This window comes from Salvelinus alpinus, chromosome 1, assembly GCF_045679555.1.
Source record: "Salvelinus alpinus chromosome 1, SLU_Salpinus.1, whole genome shotgun sequence".
Classification (NCBI taxonomy): Eukaryota; Metazoa; Chordata; class Actinopteri; order Salmoniformes; family Salmonidae; genus Salvelinus; species Salvelinus alpinus.
In genome coordinates this window covers 39,825,731-39,846,330 of record NC_092086.1, presented here as the reverse complement: position 1 = coordinate 39,846,330, position 20,600 = coordinate 39,825,731, and the positions used below count along the sequence as shown (strand labels likewise).

Here is a 20,600-nt window from a genome sequence, read left to right as displayed (position 1 = left end):
TTAAATTACATTTGTGCAGAGTAGAGTAGTGCAGGTTAGCTACCAACATGGTAAATGAGAGGCCAAATCAATGATGTGGAACCGGTAAAACATACACACACATGTTATTGTAGATAATATTAGACTTCAATCTTGTGCAGAGAGGAGCAGTGCATGGTGGTTTTCTAATGTGGTAAATGAGAGCCCAGCCCCAGATCATTGATGTGAACTGATGCTGATGGTGATAAAAGTGGAGAGATAAAACAGACACCATGTTATTTTAATCTAGCCCCTCAGAAAGCCAGCAACACGAGGTGCCATGCCATTCGTACTGTATGTAGACTCGCCAGTGAGCTCCCCCAGCCCCAGGGCTGCAGCAGCACAACTTGGCTGGGTCCCATATAGCAGGCAACGGAGAAAAGTTATGTCTCTCATAACAGAGAAGGCTGTATGGGCTGGGTTTGATGTGTGATGTTGCAAATGACTGCTTAAGCAGTGCGTAAATGGCACAACTTTACACAAAATTTGATTTAAAACGATATTGATTTAGAATAGTTTCAATTTAAAAGTAGAGCAATTGCAGTGTTTTCTGGCCAGGTACTATGCAACAAAGGCTGTGGTCAGTTCATGAAGTTCTGGAGAGTTGCCAACGAGTCACTTCATCACCTTCAAACCAATTAGTCTAATAATTACCTATGCCCAGATGTTCTATTCATAACACTTCAATGAAGCTAAACAGAATATCTTACCTGAACCTCCGGGATAATTTCAGGCTCTTTAACTGTCTCATCTTCTGCAACATTGATCTCTTCAACTACTGGGGCAACTGTTACTGGCTCGGTTAGAACTTCAGCTTCTACCACTTGTGGGGGTACCTTCACTTTTGGTACTATCTCCACTTTTGGTACTTCCACTACTCCTACTACAGGTGTCAATGCTCTGGAAGGAGGAATGTCGTCTCCGTTGCCTACTTTAACCCTCTTCTTCTGCCCCTCTGGTAGTTTTTTGGGGATGAATTTGGCTGCCAAGACAACAGCAAGAATGGTAAAGAAGAGCGCAGGGAGAATGATAGACGCGTCAAGTTCCATGATGGTAGAATTATTTAAGGTTCACTTGACAATTGTTATGTTTTCTGCAGATGTAATAAATATAATTTTTATGTGTACATGCAAAATTGTCCTTCTTGTTGCAGATGCCAGCTGGTGTGTAGGTCAGAGTGTAGTCCCGCGCGCACTGTAGATCATCTCACCGCGCTTCCACTAAACACAATCGTATAAACCTGCTGGTGTAAACGCAGGCTATAAAGCTGAGCGTAATTTCGGTCGCGTTCCCCTGCTCAGACGTTGCATTCATTAACCAATGGTTGCGTGCAACGTCATAGACTGTGCCGTCGGGCACCAGCTTGCTATAACGGTGGTTTCAAGAGAACTTGGAACCTGGAAAACTATTTTTCTCAGACGGAGCTCGTTTTTTCCTAGTTGTCTTGAACTCACTGAAGTCGAAGAGTTCCGAGTCTCCAGTTGTCTTGAACTCACTGAAGTCGAAGAGTTCCGAGTCTCCAGTTGTCTTGAACTCACTGAAGTCGAAGAGTTCCGAGTCTCCAGTTGTTTTGAACAGCAATTTTCATATGATTGTATTAGCTGGGTCATTCCTACATTGCGGTGCCTTCCTTTTCTGTCCCAAGGAAATATCACTTCTTATTAAGTTTAAAATGTGGATTCCACAAGGCTTTAAATATAAGGTCAGGTGTCCTTTACCTTAATTAAAAACACAAAAAATATGGATATTGAAAGGGAATTTTATGCATTTTGAACACTTTGTTTCAGTGGAGGTAAGCGTTTTTGCCATGACCCTGGGTGTTATTCATCAAGTTCCACGAAACAGTATCAGCCATAACATATTTAAAATCTTTCTTCATTATTTTATAGTCCTAGTTAAATTCTCTCTTATCAATAAAGTTTTTTTCATGATTATTGTATTTATTATTATTTTATATTTTCTCTGTGTCCCTGATATTACCTTCCACCCTGTTAGTTTGTTGTAATTCTCCATTTAAGAAAACAACCCCTTCCCATGATGACACCACATTCAGGAAGTGTCATCATGTCTTTGGTGTGAAAACAACGGTGCAAAGCTAAATAAATATAAACACTCAGTTTTATATATTTTTCCACTTTTCATGTTAGTCTGTATGTCCCACTCATACATTTCCACCCTGTTGGGCTAAATTATAGAGAAATTTAGCAACATTTCTAAATGTTAAAAAATGTGTGATAGAGAAGTTAAAATCCTGTTCAAGTGGTCACCATTATGCTAGCTCAATCTTCTCACTCGCAGAGCTATGGCTAATTTAGGCTCCAAATGTCCACCCTGTTAGGTTCCACCCTGTTAGGATTATGCACCTTACAGGTTGGAAAATGCACCTAAAAAAAATGAAGTGCCTGAGCTTGACCAATATGTTTTTTTGAAAAGTCAAACATTTCCCTTTTCTGATAGAATACTTGCATTACATTTTTTCTTCCAAAAGTTATGAGGTCCAAAAGGCACCACCACATTGTAGGAATGAACCAGCTGATAGGTGAGAAAAAAGAAGAAACCTGCACACCACTCTTACTAGTATCACTGCTCTTTATTAATTAAGCTTTACTTATCGGCCTCAAGGCCTTCGTCAGAGCTTTTGTGAGTGTTTACAATTTGTACCCTTATGTAGACTTCGCTCCACCCACATCGGTCCAATGCATAAAATGGGGTTGGAGTCGAGGGAAAATAAGCAAGTGTTACAAAATATAACAATGTGCATTTCATAACTATTCTAATAAAGTCTGTACGTATTATACACGTCTATAAAACCACAATGAGGACAAGTAAGTTTTCATAAATCATTTGGTACAGTGCAAGACAAAACGTCAGAGTAATCTGACGTGATGGCATTAATTCATGTTCACATTTACAACATAATATGCATGGTCATTTCATCATTAAGACCTTTCAGGAATAATTTCTGGAGGGTGAAAATCCCCAAACATTCTCTTTTGCTCAGAGTATTATTTATATCCACCTCCCCCAGTGATGCGTTGTGCAGACCGCACCACCCTCTGGAGAGCCCTGCGGTTGTGGGCAGTGCAGTTGCTGAACCAGGCGGTGATACAGCCCGACAGGATGCTCTCAATTGTGCATCTGTAAAAGTTTGTGAGGGTTTTAGGTGACAAGCCAAATTTCTTCAGCCTCCTGAGGTTGAAGAGGCGCTGTTGCGCCTTCTTCACCACACTGTCTGTATGGGTGGACCATTTCAGTTTGTCAGTGATATGTACGCCGAGGAACTTAAAACTTTCCACCTTGTCCACTGCTGTCCCGTCGATGTGGATAGGGGGGTGCTCCCTCTGCTGTTTCCTGAAGTCCACAGATTACTGTTAAAACTGTAACTTAAAGTGGGTACAGCCTCAGTGTTCACAGTATACGCGCACCGGAAGTTGCACAGAACTTTCACAATGTTCAAGTTTGCACTCAGCAGACCTGAAATTTGCTCAGTGCCGAAAACAATTAGAGGGAACATTGGTTGTAGGCCAAACCATTCAGATGCTACAGACGTTTTCTGGTCTGATAAACTGTGCTGTAGCTCTGACACTTTCAACCACAGATGTGGAAGGGTCACATAGGCGGATGCAGTGGACTGAGACGCAGCCCATGCAAAAAAAAACATATCTCTAGCTTAACCTGACAGATTTTGATGGGGATTTTTGTATTATGTTACTTAGATTGACTCTAGGGGGTTTTAAAGTCACCATTGGCCTCATGGCGAAATACCTGAGCAGTTTCCTTCAAATCAAATCAAATCAAATCAAATGTATTTATATAGCCCTTCTTACATCAGCTGATATCTCAAAGTGCTGTACAGAAACCCAGCCTAAAACCCCAAACAGCAAGCAATGCAGGTGTAGAAGCAGGGTGGCTAGGAAAAACTCCATAGAAAGGCCAAAACCTAGGAAGAAACCTAGAGAGGAACCAGGCTATGAGGGGTGGCCAGTCCTCTTCTGGCTGTGCCGGGTGGAGAAATAATAATAATCCTCTCCGGCAACTCAATTAGGAAGGACGCCTGTACAGTATATTTGTATTGACTGGGTTTATTAATACATCATCCAAAGTGCAATTAATAACTTCCCCATGCTCAAAGAGATTTTCAATGTCAGTTTTTTTTTTTTATAAATAAAAAATAAATAAAATAACTACCAATAGGTGCCCTTTGCAATGCATTGGAAAACCTCCCTGGTCTTGAATCTGTGTGGGTTACAGAAATTAGGTAGTCACTGTTATTGCATACAGAGTGAGTCCACGCAACATATTGTGTGCCTTGCTAAGCACATTTGTCCTCCTGAAATTAAGGGTTGCCATAATAAAGTGGCTGAATATTAATTGACAAGACATTTCAGCTTTCCATTTTTTTAATTAATTTGTAAAGATTTTGAAAACATAATTCCACTTCGACATTACAGGGTATTGTGTGTAGGCCAGTCAAACACATGTAAATGTAATCCATTTTAAATTCAGGCTGTAACACAACAAAATGTGGAAAAAGTCAAGGGGTGTGAATACTTTCTGAAGGCACTGTATTACCCTTACGATGTTCACAATGTCCATGAAAAACTGTTTGTGTGTGTACTCAGATCACTGAATATCCCATTCTCAAATGCCCTGCCCAATTTGACACTATCACAGGCAGATTCACTGCTTCCTCAGTATTTATTATTCACTAGGGTTTGCTTTGGCAACTACCATCACAGGTACCAGTTTAGTAATCTTACAGATGCTAAAACTATTAAACTAACAACTGCAACACTACTGATATGGGGTTAAGGTAAGGGCTAAGGGTAGGCCAATGGTTTTGGATAGTTAGTTGAACAATTTATTGATTTAGTTGAAAATCTATAAACAATCTGTAAAGGGATTCTGATAAATTGGGATGAAACTATGGATATGTAGAATGAAACATACTAAGACGTTGCTGCATGAAAAAAGAATTTATTAACTCATCAATAATTTATTAACTTTGATCTGGTTAGCGTCAAGGTATGTCTGGGTGTACATCTAAATATCTTAAAATTGCTTCCTCTCATCATTCTCCTTTATCTGCCCTGGTCTGGCCAGACAGGATAGGTGAAAGCCCTGATCTGGCCAGACAGGATAGGTGAAAGCCCTGATCTGGACCGACAGGATAGGTGAAAGCCCTGATCTGGACCGACAGGATAGGTGAAAGCCCTGATCTGGACCGACAGGATAGGTGAAAGCCCTGATCTGGACAGACAGGATAGGTGAAAGCCCTGATCTGGACAGACAGGATAGGTGAAAGCCCTGATCTGGACAGACAGGATAGGTGAAAGCCCTGATCTGGACAGACAGGATAGGTGAAAGCCCTGATCTGGACAGACAGGATAGGTGAAAGCCCTGATCTGGACAGACAGGATAGGTGAAAGCCCTGATCTGGACAGACAGGATATGTGAAAGCAATATGACAGAACCCTAATAGAGGGCTTCCTTTTTCCAGTCCTGTAGATTTAGATCAGCGCGGCTGAAGGGAAGAGGTCGACCAAAGGAAGCCACATTAGACCACTGAGATGTACCCACGTAGGCTCCTGGTTCACACCATTCCCCCATCGGATCCAAGGCACTATGTGACCGACCCCAGGGACCGTAATAATGCTAAATGTTTGACATGAGGTGAGCACCTAATGGGTTAAAAAGAGCACAAACACTAGATGCATTGACCACAAGTAGCAACACAACCTCTCATCTATAGGCCAATGACAGTATCAATTGGCGCTTATAGGCACTTTTGTCTAAAGACAGTGGAAAACACCTACTGCACAGACATACAGCAATTCACATATTTCAAAGTACTTTCAATAATTTTAGATGACAAAGCCACATTTTTTAAGCACAAAAAAACAGTATTCACTTGACTCCATGTTAACCCCACAGAACAAAGTTATACAAGCAGAATCTGCATTCAAACCATTAACTTGTATTTGCTGAATAACAGTAATGTATTAGCTAGTTGCTTTTGTTTGAATTTACACTAACAAAATACAAAGCAGTTGAATCATTGTAGAGCAGCATATGCCACATAACCTAGAAGCCACGTGGAAAGAACCATGAATTTAGTCTGTCCAAAATATCTACCTATCCCCTCACATAAAATGTATTTGCAACATTTCACAAACCCCCTTAGCTGTACTACACAGAGAAATAAGATCAAGATGTGCAACTACAAGGCCTACAATATGTTTAAACTTTTCCCTGTGCCAGCCCTCATTTCTACTTTCAACACAACTGTATCTTCTGGACTGTAACCCCCACACACTAGTGCCAAGCTAGTGTGAAAACTCTGGCATTGGTGCCCCCTTCTGTATGCGATGGAGAATATAAAATGGTGGCTCAGAATGAAAACACAAGATCAAACACCTCGGGCTCCTTTCCTAGAAAGAGGTTAATTCTAATCTTGGACTAAAAGGCATCCGTGATAGACTTCTCTGAAAGTGCTTTTTGGACCAGGAATAGGCATGATTTGGGTCTAAGAAACCAGCATCTACAACAGGGGTGTTATACTCATTTTGCCCCAAAGGGCCACATTCTGTCTTCACTGAGGTCCACTTGTATTGGTTATATTCCTTGCTGTCAAAATTGGCAAAATAATAGTTCTCTATCCATCAAATTTTCTATACTCCCCGACTGTCTAGCTTTCATTTCGATGACTGTTAACAAGCTGGACAGTTTAGAGACTATAAAATTATGTCCACTATAATTTCTACACAGTTTCGATGTGGTTTTAGGCATGTCAATTGAGATCGTTCTCCGCAAAATTAGTTTTTTTTTTGACACCCCTGATCTACAGTATAGCCGTGTAATGTCAAATAAATTGAATAGTTTGATTTCATTCATCTTAAAATGTTGACTAATATAGCAGCAAAGGGCACACTTTTACACGAGAGACAATAACGATTGTTATCATACAATTTTGAAAATTGTGTGAGTAACCCATACGTAATTAAATTAATCCCGAGTGGTGCAGCGGTCTAAGGCACTGCATCTCAGTGCAAGAGGCATCACTACAGTCCCTGGTTCGTATCCAGGCTGTATCACATCTGGCCATGATTGGGAGTCCCATTGGGCGGCGCACAATTGGCCCAGCGTCGTCCAGGTTTGGCCAGGGTAGGCCGTTATTGTAAATAAAAATTTGTTTTTAGCTGACTTGCCTAGCTAAATAAAGGTTAAATATAAAAATATATATAATAATAATTAAAGTCATAGAAACATTACATAACCAGGCAATATTGTTGTTGTTTCTTGGGTGGAATTTTGTTGTCGATAGCCCAACATTCATTTGTGGCACCTGAGAGTGATAATCTTACCCAACCTGGAGCTAAGGGAGTGTAGTATAGGCAATTTCCTCCTAAAAGGTCAAGCTTTTGAATGTCAAGCTGAACCGGCTAAATCTAAGTCAGGGGGGGATTCCTTGGCCTTCACAGTTGTTGCTGGATGACTTGGGCTAAGTCTTGAAAAAGCTGTTGTTTCACTAGACATGTGTGCATTAGTCTGCACTACAGATGCCAACAGCAGATAATTATGACATGAAAGAGAAATGCCACTATGCAATCTTTTCATTGCTTTCTAGATCTGTTAAATGGTCTTGACTGGATTATGGACTGTTGATTTGCTAACTGTTTAATTTAATTAACTGAAACTGAATTAATTGCAGTACATACGCATACCAGTTCAACTGTTACTAGCAAAAGAAGCCCAGAGGATGAAAGCAGAAATGTTAAATAAAATAATCAGTGGCTTTTTTGCAGACTAAGAAGGCAGCATCTCCCTCCACCCTTACCCTGTCATACAGTATCAACTTACAAAACTCACAGTACACTTTAATATCTAAAGATGGTCAACTCTGCCATGATAAAACTCAACTGGCATCCCATGTACTGCAAAGTAAAGTCAATCCAAAGCACATCTATCTATCTATCCATCATCTCACTGTGAATAGAAAACATTTCCCCACTGAGCAACATAAGACCATGGCACTGTAGAGGAGACAGGCCAGCCTGATAGGCTCCCTGCCTCAGCCCCAGTTCCTGGTGTACATCAAGGCATAAGCCCACCTCTCTCCAAAGGTCAACACCCCTCCCTCGCACTGAAATACTGCTCTTCCCACACCCCACAAGCAACAGCAATATAGATTGACGTTTGACTAGAAGCTGAGCGGTGGCAGATAAATCTCCAAGAGGTCCGCGCCTCAGGGGGAATCTCCTTTATCACAGCCTAGGGTTAGGCTGGCCCTCTTATCTATCCAACAGACTGACAGAGGGTCACCAGACTCTCCTTTGGAGATACACAAATGAAAACAAACAAATTGGCCGCTCTTCATGCGAGAGTCCCCCTGGGTGTGGCCTTTTGGAGAGCCGGGGCGGAGCGGGGGGGTCACCGGGAGGAGCTGCGCTCTTTGCTGACACAGTCGTCCTTGGTGCTGCTGTCTCCGTTGGATATCATGCCACATGTCTTCCTCTTCTTCCGCCTGTGAGACATGGCGTCCCCCTCCGAGCCCGACTCAGCCTGCAGGGAGAGAGGGGCAAACCAGAGAGGCGGGGGAGGTCTTGGATACATCTCTCCATAGAACATACTACATATCTATTACATTCCATTTACATAATAGGGGGGACTAGGTGTCACTGTCCCTCATACACACTGTCTAATCACAAACACCCGTTCCAATTTAACATTACCAATTTAACATGCTATATACAGACAATCATCTGATGACAGTAGTGTTCTTGTTCAACCAGTAGAATACCTAAGTCAGCAGAACAGAATATTCTCTCCAGGGGGAAGGCAGGGCCTACCAACCATTACACAAGGGTAACCCCCAACCTCCACCCAACAGCCCAACCTGATATGGATGTATATGTAACTGGAGGGGCATGCTGTCCACCAAGCTATTCAACACCAGTTCCCCCAGTTCCAGAAACCCAAGACCCGTGGCCACGTTTCTGTGACCCAGCAGGACAACTTAGAGGGAACAATATAACCTTAACATGAAAGACATTATATTGGAGCGTGTTAAGGCAGGGGTGTGTAATATATGCTCATAGTAACTTGTTGTAATTTCTTCCATCATCTCTGACTGCCTTCTAAATGTAATATCAAGGCATGTTGTTGCCTGCATGCAGTAGTGAGAGAGACAGGACCTTTGCATTACAGCCTTTCAGAGTGAGGGGAAGTGTGTGGCTATACAGTACGTGGGGCCGTTTCACATGCACATGTGTGGCAGACCCCGTGACATCTGCCCGCATGTGAACAGCTGCCTGCTGCCCTCTATCTTACACAAAGCTCAGGGGTCCCTAGAGTAGGGGGCTACTGTATATTCATGTGTGTGAATGTCACACTGTATGTGTGTTTTTTGAGGGAACAGGATGTACCTCTGAGTCTGAGTCAGAGGAGCTGGAGGAAGAGGAGGAGGAAGAGTCACTGGAGCTGTCCGAGGCGATGCCAGTCGATTCCTGGAGGTCCACTTTGTCTGCCAAGGTAGCCATGTCTGGCCTCTCCTGCTTCAGGATACTAAGAGAGATTTTATGTATGAAAATAAATACCCTCCTTGTGGAAGTTAGTGGATCTGGGTGCAAATATATTAGAACATTATTATTAAATACCATGCAAAGGAATATCGGAGGCCATTCTTCTACAATGTATTTTCCCATTGAGGTACCTACAAAGGCAGCTATGGGTGACATTGCAAAAACTACTATAAACCTCAATCTGGCAGTATGATTTCATTTGAAACATCTCTTCAGCGAGGTCCATTATAAGGAAGCGACTATTTATGTATTGCTTGGTTATCAAACTCTAGTTAAATAATCACACAATATAATGCACATTGTTGAAGAAGCTACAAATTAAATTACGCTGCCAGATTATAAATGAGTTTGCAGTAGTTTTTGCACAAATCAGTGCCCCTTTGGACCACGAAAATGTTGCCCGATGTATGGACTGGGGCTTTTGGTCCTCGCTGCTCCCGGGTCTCGTGGGTGGGGAAGAAGCATCAGCACTTGTGCCTTTGCACCAGGACATCCCAGGCACTCGTACCCAGAGGTTCAATGTGGATGCCAGTGCCAGAGCGGGAAGGACCCATTCTTTACAGAACCTGCCAACACACTTTTTATTGGTTCCCATAAGTTTGGGGGGGGGTGGTCGTGAGATGTTTGGCCTAGTGCGAGTGGCAGAACCAGGGCGGATCCTATAGACCAGATGTATTCAACTCTTACCCTACGAGGTCCGGAGCCTGCTGGTTTTCGGTTCTACCTGATAATTAATTGCACACACCTGGTGTCCCAGGTCTAAATCAGTCCCTGATTAGAGGGAAACAATGAAAAAACGAGTTTGGAGGCTCTAGAGGTTCACATCCCCTCCTTTATAATCATCTCGGCCATCTATAGGCCAAACTAACCCCTTCCCATCCGAAAATTCTAAAGATGTCAGGTGAAAGTTCACCCCTACTAAATCGTAATTGCTCCAAATAAACATGGACACAAAACCCAGTGTGTGCAGAATTGTTCCTCATATTCCACAGCCTCCCGACAGACAAAATATTTTAAAGTTTCTTCTTTCATGAGGTGTTCCTACAGCTGTGGGGGTTCTGTTAGGAGTGCTTACCGATACCACTTCCTTGATAGCTTGGGCCGGCCCCGCACAGTTTTATGCCACACGATGGGGAAGTTGGTGGTGCTGGCAAAGTTCTGAGTGATAGCGATGGTGGTGTCCATGTTGAGAACCACATGCCACCAGCCTCCTAGAGAACAACAGAGATGACCAGGATTAGGTTTCGGATCACCAAACCACAGAAAAGAAAACACAGAATGGCCCAAGTACAAAAATACACCATCTGACCTTCTCACATGGCAGAAAACATACTCTGTCCGAGGACATTTTGATGAAAATCTTAGTTATTAGTTTACAAGACCTTTATGGAGTGGAGGAAGAGATGGGTGGATAGACAGAAATAGTAAGGTATGGATGGACATCTTCAGAGGAGACAGAACAGCCTGTCCAACAGGGTTCTGCTCTTGAATCAAACACACTCCCTCACATACACTCTCTCAGCCATCAGGACCTAATATTCTGGTCTCCAACTTGAGTAAATAGGAAAAGTTCAAGATCTGGACCAGATCCAAAGGAAACAGAGTTTAATCCCGTCTTGTCAGTCAGTTAACGCAGGAGGATGCAGGGTATTAGGGTAGGTCAGTAATACTGGATTAACCTCTGCAACCATGTCGATCACTGAGCCCTACAGTAAGTGTGGTTGTAAACAAGGTGGTGGCTACACTTCATGTTGATATTCATGGAGAGATCTAGCAGAAACTTGATAGCTAGGATAGCCCAGCTACATAGTGAAAAGCTGTGAATACACACATGGCATATCACCGGAAAGTTAATTACATACAAAATGGATCGCTCCTACAGACAGTGAGTCATGTGGCTGTGGCTTACTATAGAAAGCAGGCAGAGAGGCATCAAGTTACTGCTCGATTAAACGTTAGAATGGGTAAAACGAGTGACCTAAGCGACTGAGTTTGGTATGATCGTTGGTACCATCAAATCAAATCAAATTTTATTTGTCACATACACATGGTTAGCAGATGTTAATGCGAGTGTAGCGAAATACCAGGCTCATCAGTTCCAGTATCTCAGAAACTGCCGCCCTCCTGGGCTTTTCACGCACGACAGTGTCTAGGGTTTACAGAGAATGGTGAGACAAACAAAAAGCATCCAGTCAGCAGCAGTCCTGTGACCTCTCTCATGGATGAGAGGTCGAGGGAGAATGTGAAGAATCATGTAAGCTAACAGGCTGGCCACAAACAGACAAATAACGGCGCAGTACAACAGTGGTGTGAATGGCATCTCAGAACACACAACTCTTCGGCCCTTGTCACGGATGGGCTATTGCAGCAGACGACCATAGAGGGTTCCACTTCTATCAGCTAAAAACAAGACGACGCTGCTGCTGCAGTGGGCACGCGATCACCAACACTGGACAATTGGAAAGTGGAAAATCATTGCCTGGTCCTACGAATCCCGGTTCCTGTTGCGTCATGCTGATGGCAGTCAGAATTTGGCGTAAGCAGCATGAGTCCATGGACCCATCCTGCCTGGTACAGGCTGGTGGCAGTGGTGTATTGGAGTGGGGAATGTTTTCCTGCCACACGTTAGGGTCCCTTGATATCAATTGAGCAACAAATGTTTCCGACATTTTGTAGAATCCATGCTCCAAAGATTTCAGGCTGTTCTGGAGGCAAAGGGGGGGTCCAACCCAGTACTAGATGGGTGTATCTAATAAACTGGCTGGTGAGTGTATGACATACATATACACACACACACACATATATACAGTACCAGTCAAAAGTTTGGACATCTACTCATTCAAGGGTTTTTCTTTATTTTTACTATTTTAGGCTATCTTCAGTATACCACCCCTACCTTGTCACAACACAACTGATTGGCTCAAACACATTAAGGAAAGAAATTCCACAAATGAATGTTTAACAAGGCACACCTGTTAATTGAAACACATTCCAGGTGACTACCTCATGAAGCTGGTTGAGAGAATGCCAAGAGTGTGCAAAGCTGTCATCAAGGCAAAGGGTGGCTAATATAAAATATATTTTGATTTGTTTAACACTTTTTTTGGTTACTACATGATTCCATATGTGTTATTTCATAGTTTTGATGTCTTCACTATTATTCTACAATGTAGAAAATACTAAAAATAAAGAAAAAACCTTGAATGAGTAGGTATGTCCAAACTTTTGACTGGTACTGTATATATACGTATATGTACATATACACACAGCTATAATTTATGTCTTCACAGCACATAACATTGGTATTTCACTTCTCATCAAAAACCTTTCATACTCACTGTATGTTCTGCCCTACTTTTATATAATATATTTCCTAACTAACTGAACCCTGGCCTTTTCAGATCTTGACAAATGATTCAAAATCGCTGAAGATTAAAACTACTTCTCTCTCTCCAGTCAAACAGTATTCAAAGTGAAAGACAGACCAGACATCTATAAAATGGCAGCAGTAGTCCACTGACCAGGGACAAACACAGTCTCCCCTGGTCCCTGCAGAATCTCCAGAGGTCTGAACTCAGCAGGCCAGGTTGGCTGCTGGGTGCGTGGGTACACCACGTTAAACCAGGTGATGGCCTCGTCCTGCTGGTTGCCCCCGTCCTCCCGGGTCACCTTGATCAGCTCCCGGGGCGTGTGGGTGGGGAACAAGCACCAGCGCTTGTGCCCCTGCACCAGGGCATTCCAGGCACTCGTACCCAGCGGGTCAATGTGGATGCCAGTGCCAGAGCGGGCAGGACCCATTACAAACCATCTGAGAAAAAAGACATAAAAATAAAGGGACAGGTGTTACTAGAGTTAGTTCAACTTCACAGAACATACAATAACATTGCAGCTATTTTAGTTAACAATGTTACTGAGAATAGCTCTTACCTGTAAGGAGGCCGGCGCTTCTCCCCGGCGAACTGGAAGAGGTCGTCCCTAAAGTAAACTGGCACCTGATAGTCCTCCAGCAGTTTATGGCGCTTGGCGTGCTCGCCGTAGCTGCTGTCGAAGATATAGAGTGGGCTGTCGTCCTGTGTGGACTCAAGGTACTCCACGTAGTACTTCATCTTCATCTTCACAGAGTAACCGTCATTGTCCTCACCACACTTGAACTTCTGGTTGCGGTACTTACGTTTGAGGCGCTCCATGGTCCACTTCTCGCGGGCGGGCCAGGTGTCCTGACAGTTGAGCAGCACCACAGGTTTGTAGGGCCTCTCGAAGCGCTGGATGAACTCCTCTGCGCTGAGACGCAGGGTGTCCACACGCTCAACATTGTCCTGTGAGACGCATAGGTCATGTCAGTTTGTGTGTGTGAAAGAGAGAGGGTTGAGGGCTACATTTCATGAATGTACGACTACTTTAATCAATAACCTTTCTACCAATATAAATTACGTTGTACTGAATTCAAAGGGAATACTAGTCATATCTGACTTAATGCTTCCCAGTCATTGGGCCTAGTATTGGTCTCACGGATTGAGGTTGAGTGTTTTACAGAACTGCATCACAATAAAAGATCAACTGTTTTTGAATGCAATGCAACCAACTGGAACATTAAGGAGTTGACTCAGAGGAAGACCATTTGATATAGTCTGATCTGGGACAAAGGGAATACAAAAGGTCATGTGCATTTTTGTTCTGCTTTTACATGGAATGACGGTGTCTGAAAGTAACCTTTTTAAAATGTATTTAACTAGGCAAGTCAGTTAAGAACCAATTCTCATTTTCAATGACAGCCTAGGAACAGTGGGTTAACTGCCTGGTTCAGGGGCAGAATGACATGTTTACCTTGTCAGCTCGGGGATTCGATCCTGCAACCTTTCGGTTACTAGTCCAACGCTCTAACCAATACAGGTTAAGGTTAAGTTCAGAAGCTCAACCCCAAAAGAGAAGGAATGAACCAAAAATGCTGAGATGAGTTGTTAACCTATAGGACAACTCTTGAAACGACCTAAGCTTCGAGTGTCATGGGTATTCTTAGCAACCCAGAGCAGCCCTTCTTAACTCTTGTGATGAAAACAAATCTCCTGCTGAACCACTTGGCAATAACCCAGTGTCCCACATGGAGCAAAGAAAATGCCCTCCAGTGGGCTTATTTCAAACATACAGTTAACCATGAAGTTGGTTGTAAGATCAATGCATTATCAATCATACATTGTTGTAGTGATTGTGTCAATATAACAGTGTTTTATCAGAACACACTGTGGAAAAGGTATGGGCTTTCCTAACCATGGTAGTTGTTTATCTCTGAGGACAAGGGCAATAATTCCTACAGACATAATACAATTACAGTCTTCTTATAAAATATAAACGGTGGATCGAGGTGGACAAAAATACCATCAGCTGTCATGGGTCAGTAGGCTGGCTACCTGTTGGTGGTGACTGGCTAATAATCACATGTAAGCCTCAATGAAATACAAATGTAACAATGTCACGATTTCCCAAAAAATGTACTATACACCGTCAAACTAATGTGGTCAATAATTAACGGAATGGGCTGTGGCACACAGTGTTTGAGTCCAGACTGACCGATTTGACAGTTGCGCCAATGAAAACCGCTGTGCGCTGAAAGTGCAGCAGCAGCCTACGTGACCATCCGCACTGGTTTTGTAAGGTGAAACGTGTTGAAAGAGCTAACATGGCTAGCTAGCTTAGATAGCTTGCTACGGACAGTTTACCTTCACTGAACGGTGTGACACATCGAAAGTCTCGCAATAGTCATGTTTCGTCCAGTCTGAAGAGTCCTTCAGCTCAGGTCTGGCGCTCCGCTTCGCCTCTTTGATCCTCTTCTTACTTTTATGGTTCATTCCTGCGAATTTAGGGACTTGAGTTAGCTAGCTAGCTAGACTGGGGTGCATAGACAAACACATTTGCTAGCTTGACTTGCTAGTAGTGAAGCGAACGTTAATTGAGTGGCTAGTCTGGAGTTAAAGTTAAACGGTAAGCAACTTCATACGAGTACTTTGTTGGTGTTACTGAAACACGACACGTTGGCCTTAAAATTAAGATTCTGTTCTAAGATGACTTTTAATAGCGAGGAGGAAGCTGCCCAGATGAAATTAGCTAAGCAGCTAGCTACAACAATGCTCTCGCAACCAAACCCTGGGTCCCTACAATTTGAAGGCCGCCCACCCTGAGAGCCGTAGGAAGCTCGTTGGCCACATATAAGCGCGAGCCATACACCCGAGAAAACCGATTGGATAAAATGTGGAATAGGCCTTCCCACCAGTCATTAGCACATGTCATTGGCTGTATACGTTCTAGTTTTCCCCGTCCTCCAGCAGACAGTCGCAAGCGTGTCTGTTTTTTGTTGTTGAAGAGACGGGTTTTATGATAGTGAACGTATTGTTTTCCCACTGAATTTATTTACTCTCACAATTGGGATGGTAAATGGAAAACAGAGCAACGGAAATATCCAACAGTGCAGAAATCGTTCACATTCGAAGATTACGAGGACCCAAAGTAATCACTGAATGTTTCCATCCCTGAGGTTTTTGCGCACTTTCTCCACACTTTTGCCATTTGGAACCAGCGATGTTTCTGTAAATAATATTGTTCGCCTACAACTGCATTGTGGTAATTGGCCCTGAAGCCCGCCGAGTTCCTTGGAGAGGAGTACAGAAGACAGACTTTTCTGAATCAATGGAAGTTGACATTCATCATGTGAACCGTAATCTTGTCGTTTCTCCCCTCTGTACTAGGTCCTTGATCCACAATATGGGATGCATGCATGGCCCTGTGCAGTGGTATTAGCACAATGTGTGTGGACACATAGGGAAGAGCTGATGCGCAAAACAGTGCTAGAGGTAATTTACTGAACCAAACTGTAATTCACAAGCAGTCTACTTATTTACCATGTAAATGTGTAACTTGATTCGAAAACAAACTATTGAATCAGAATGCACTGCTGTTTGTTCACAGCTTGGGGCTGGCGTGAGTTTACCTGGTGTGGTGGCAGCGAAGTGGGGCACAAGTGATCTTGTCAGACAGTGCAGAACTTCCACTGTTTCTGGAGAACTGTAGGCGCACCTGTGAAGTGAATGAACTGCCCAATGTGCTTGTGGTGGGTATTACCCGGGGAGAGGTCTCCCCAGACCTTCTGCTCCTCCCTCCATTAGACATCATCTTGGGATCAGATGTTTTCTATGAGCCTGAAGGCGAGTTCAGACTGACTGGTTAGTATGGAAGAATTTGAGCAGATTGTTCAGATCTGTAACTCAACTGTGAATTTACAACTTTCAGATATTGAGAATGTCCTGGTGACCATCTCCTTCCTCTTGAGAAAAAAACCCTGAGGCCCAATTTTGGACAACTTACCAAGAGAGAAGGTATGCCTTTCAGGACCAGTCCATGGCTGTCAGTCAATGTCAAGTAAACATTACTCATTTTGATTCTTTATCTTCATGTTTCAGTGCCGACTGGTCCATAGAGTCATTGCTGCACAAATGGAACTTGAAGTCTCAACATTCCACTGGAGAAGTTCCATGCCAACAAAGATCAACTAGCTGGGGCAACACTTCCTGGAAGCCATAATGTACAAATAATTATAACCGAGGACAAGGAAAGCTGAATGAAAAAGACAAAATTGTGTAAACTTATCCTTCAGTTACTGCCAGCAAGGCACAGTTAAAGTCACCAAATAGTAAAGACCCAAGGGTTCAAAACTCAATGCATTATAAAATAGTTTAAGTTGTATAGTAGTATTCTGTTAAAAGTTTTAGAATAAATTGATAACCCAAATGTTTTAGAAGACTATTTTTATTAGCTTTCACATTGGACACCTATACAGACTCTTGCAAGGGGGAAAAGGAATGCACAGAGGGCAAGACAGAATGCATTAAACAAAATTAGCACACCATACCTAGTGCTCTGAATTAGAGAACATTTTAACTTGTTGAAAGACAGGCATTCTACCGATGGTGAATTTGTAGCAGCCATTTAAGTTGGCCACCATCACAGCATTGTAGCCACAGGGGCATTCCGGAGAACACTGGAAACAGCCAAGCACTGCAACACGCCACCTTAACAGCTAACCAGCAATACTCAACTGCTACACAACTGCGCCTAGTGCACAAAAAATACAGGAGAGAAGATTAGAGTCACAATGAAATTAAACAAAGCTACATAGCAAGTTGACCTGCAAGTAAATCTGTGCCTAGTTCTTTTCATACTTATTCTAAAAGCCCTAGCCATTTGAACTTCTGTAATGGCCTTCATGAAACCCAAAATAACAGTTGTAAAGGCTAGGCCATCAAATCTTCACTATGACAGTTTTAGATAACTAAAATAGCCATGCAGTCCAACAAATTGAAATCCAAGCAGTTTTAGACCATCTACTGCAAAAGCACATTACGTATAGGTAATTTTTTTGTTAAACATTGCACAACAAAAGACAAGCAGTCTGGGCAAAAAAAATTAAAAAAAAAGAATACACAAAGCCTTCTGATCAAGATACAACAATAACCTTTTACACAGAAATCATTGTATGGACAGGGTGCTCAGTCTGAAGTGTGACGTCCTCATTGGCATCTCATCTGAAAAATGTTAGAAAGACAAGAATGTAAGAAACGGGTGTTGGAAAACAAATAACTCAATTTTGTTTTCAACCTCTAGTAATGAAGTGGCGACGACTTGTTAACTTTACCACCCCTCCCTTCAGATAGACATGGAGACACCTCCAGGCCATATGTATGGTGTAATCAGCTGGCAATGTAATGCCAACTTCATGTGCATAGCACATTTCCCCCATATTAGTAGGAAACTAGTCTACATTTGAAAGAAAGAGCCAAATCAAAAGCTATGCAAACCCATTCCTGATGGTTAAATTTTTTGGGTTCAAGGAAGGAACCAAACGTCGAGACGCCCGGGCATCACAAAAATGAGTAATCTTGTCATGAGAAACCAGTCAGACAAACCTTGGTTCCCTCCTGAGCACAAGTCTTTGCCCCCAAAAAGCAGAGAGCATGACCTGGAGGACAATGCAAGGCTTCTGTCCATTGTCCTGCAGACGTACCTCAACACCACCCCAACACTGACTGCAACCTGCAACCGGCCTGCTCCATAGCAACCCCCACAGCAGCAGGTGCCCGGACAGCTCACACACCCAGCTCACTAACTGCTCATACTGCCTCAAACTCCTCTTTTGCAAACAGGATTCCGCAGCTTGGAGGAGAGAATTCCAGATTTTTTTTATGAACATTTTATTTTTATGTTAAAAATGTATTCTCAAATGCCACATATGTACAATGCAAGAATGGACCTACATTTCTTCTACACTGATAATGAACTGGAACATTGGGCAGGACAGAACAAAATTGTGAAAGGAATAGTCCAAAATCCATCAAATGTGGGTTTCTGGCAACCACCATATGGGACAGTTTTCTATTCCTCTTTGCCATGCCCAGTGTTACAGTAATATGCATAACCACTTTGAGGAGGAAAAACATAAAGCAGTTCACATTGTCAAGACATCCCACAACCAACCCCCTTCTATTCAACCACAGATAACCATGGAAAGGGGACACTTAGTGCAAATCCATCCCACACATCACATCCTCCCCATGCTATTCATACAATCTAGTGTAACGCTAGACTTCACCTCAAACAATTTACAAAAAGGTAGTGTTAAGGTCCCATCTCCTTGCCCAACACTTACCATTTTGTCAGTCATCTATGGGGTTTCAGCTCCATTCTCCCCAGGTGACTTGGGCTGACTCTTGGATCTTGATCTTGATGCTCTTTCCGCAGGGGTGTGGCTCCTGGAACGGGACTTTGACTTAGGAGACTTGGATCTGGAGCGGGACCTGGACGGGGACTTCACCTTGTCTCTCTTGGGGGAGCGAGACTTGGAGCGAGAGTAGGAACGAGACCTTGATCGGGTGTTGCGGGAGCGGCTGCGGGAACGAGATCGGCTTCTGCTCCGGGATCTGCTGCGTCTCCGACGCCTCGGACTGGTGAGGAGAAACGAGAGTAAGTTCGTTATGTCGCCTATCTAAAAACAGTTGTAAACGTAAGGCCACAACACCCTCAAAACGCTGCTAAGTTACCAGGTCAATGAACCATGCTTGTAATGGTGGCTGATTGACGCTACATAATTGAAACAAGGGCCATAAAGGTACCGTTGCAACATTCAAGTTCCCAAACAAACACTATACATCATGGCTAACGTTAATTAAAAAATTATCACATAGCTAACAATGAAAAACGACCCAATCGAAGGAGAGCTAGAGCAACTACTTAACCATGTGCTCAGCTCTTACCTCCTACTTCGTCGGCCATCACCCCCGTACCTCCGGGGTGCACCTCCACGCCGACGGTCACCACGATCTCCACGGTCACCACCGCCTCCATGGTGAGAATCTGGGGGACGTCCGTAACGGGCCATCTGGACTCTTAGCTCGCGTCCGTCCAGCACGGCACCATCCATTGCGTCCATCGCATCCTCTGCGTCCCGCTTGTCATGGAATCGCACAAAGGAGAACCCTCTGCTCTCTTTCGTATAACGATCTCGGGGGATGTAAACATCTCCTACCCTACCATACTTTTCAAAGACACGGCGAAGGGTCTCAGGTGAGGTTCGGTACGTCAGATTATCAACTTTAAGAGAAGTCATGCCCTCAACATCGGGCGGGGGCCTACCATAACTCATGTTGCAGATAGCGCCTTAGTTAGCCTAGCTAACAAACACGCAACGGTACTACCAGAAAATGTGGGTGAAAGGTCAACACCCGCTTAAAGTTTTTGATTAAAATTATCGTACTTAATCAGCCTGCTCGCAATATGTCGAGTTTTTCTTTAAAAAATGCAATATAGCTTTCCAAATTTATGACGATTTCCTTAGCACCGACCATTTGTTAGAACGAGATGTTGTCCCTTGCTCCTCCTCGTTGAATGAGGTTGACGAGTAACGCTGCTGCGTATTTATTTGGAGGGAAAAGCAACACATCTTCAAATTACACATTTTAA

General features: G+C 43.2%; 2 protein-coding genes and 1 pseudogene across 6 annotated transcripts; 1 reads left to right on the top strand and 2 right to left on the bottom strand.

Moving 5' to 3' along the window:
* Window positions 1–4,400: 4,400 nt before the first annotated feature.
* Window positions 4,401–16,712, bottom strand: LOC139575698 (bifunctional arginine demethylase and lysyl-hydroxylase JMJD6-like). 2 transcript variants are annotated; one of them, XM_071400926.1, is made up of 7 exons: window positions 16,579–16,712; window positions 15,314–15,444; window positions 13,527–13,915; window positions 13,121–13,407; window positions 10,675–10,810; window positions 9,444–9,582; window positions 4,401–8,580 (listed from the first exon to the last, which is right to left on the bottom strand). In XM_071400926.1, exons 2-7 carry the CDS (start codon window positions 15,440–15,442, stop codon window positions 8,449–8,451), a joined length of 1,212 nt encoding a protein of 403 aa, XP_071257027.1. In that variant the 5' UTR covers window positions 15,443–15,444; window positions 16,579–16,712; the 3' UTR covers window positions 4,401–8,448. The 2 variants fall into 2 exon arrangements, with proteins under 2 accessions (XP_071257027.1, XP_071257017.1); XM_071400916.1 differs by lacking the exon at window positions 16,579–16,712 and having other exon boundaries at window positions 15,314–15,742.
* LOC139575723 (histone-arginine methyltransferase METTL23-like) lies at window positions 16,009–17,740 on the top strand (annotated as a pseudogene).
* LOC139575705 (serine/arginine-rich splicing factor 2-like) lies at window positions 17,378–20,541 on the bottom strand. Of its 4 annotated transcripts, none has more exons than XR_011674988.1 (4): window positions 19,895–20,541; window positions 19,291–19,585; window positions 18,649–18,797; window positions 17,378–18,169 (listed from the first exon to the last, which is right to left on the bottom strand). XR_011674988.1 is itself a non-coding variant. In XM_071400940.1 (3 exons), the coding sequence occupies exons 1-2, from the start codon at window positions 20,281–20,283 to the stop codon at window positions 19,306–19,308; spliced, it is 669 nt and encodes a 222-aa protein (XP_071257041.1). In that variant the 5' UTR covers window positions 20,284–20,541; the 3' UTR covers window positions 17,378–18,169; window positions 19,291–19,305. The 4 variants fall into 4 exon arrangements, 2 of the variants coding, with proteins under 2 accessions (XP_071257041.1, XP_071257054.1); XR_011674989.1 differs by having other exon boundaries at window positions 19,925–20,540; XM_071400940.1 differs by lacking the exon at window positions 18,649–18,797.
* Window positions 20,542–20,600: the final 59 nt, after the last annotated feature.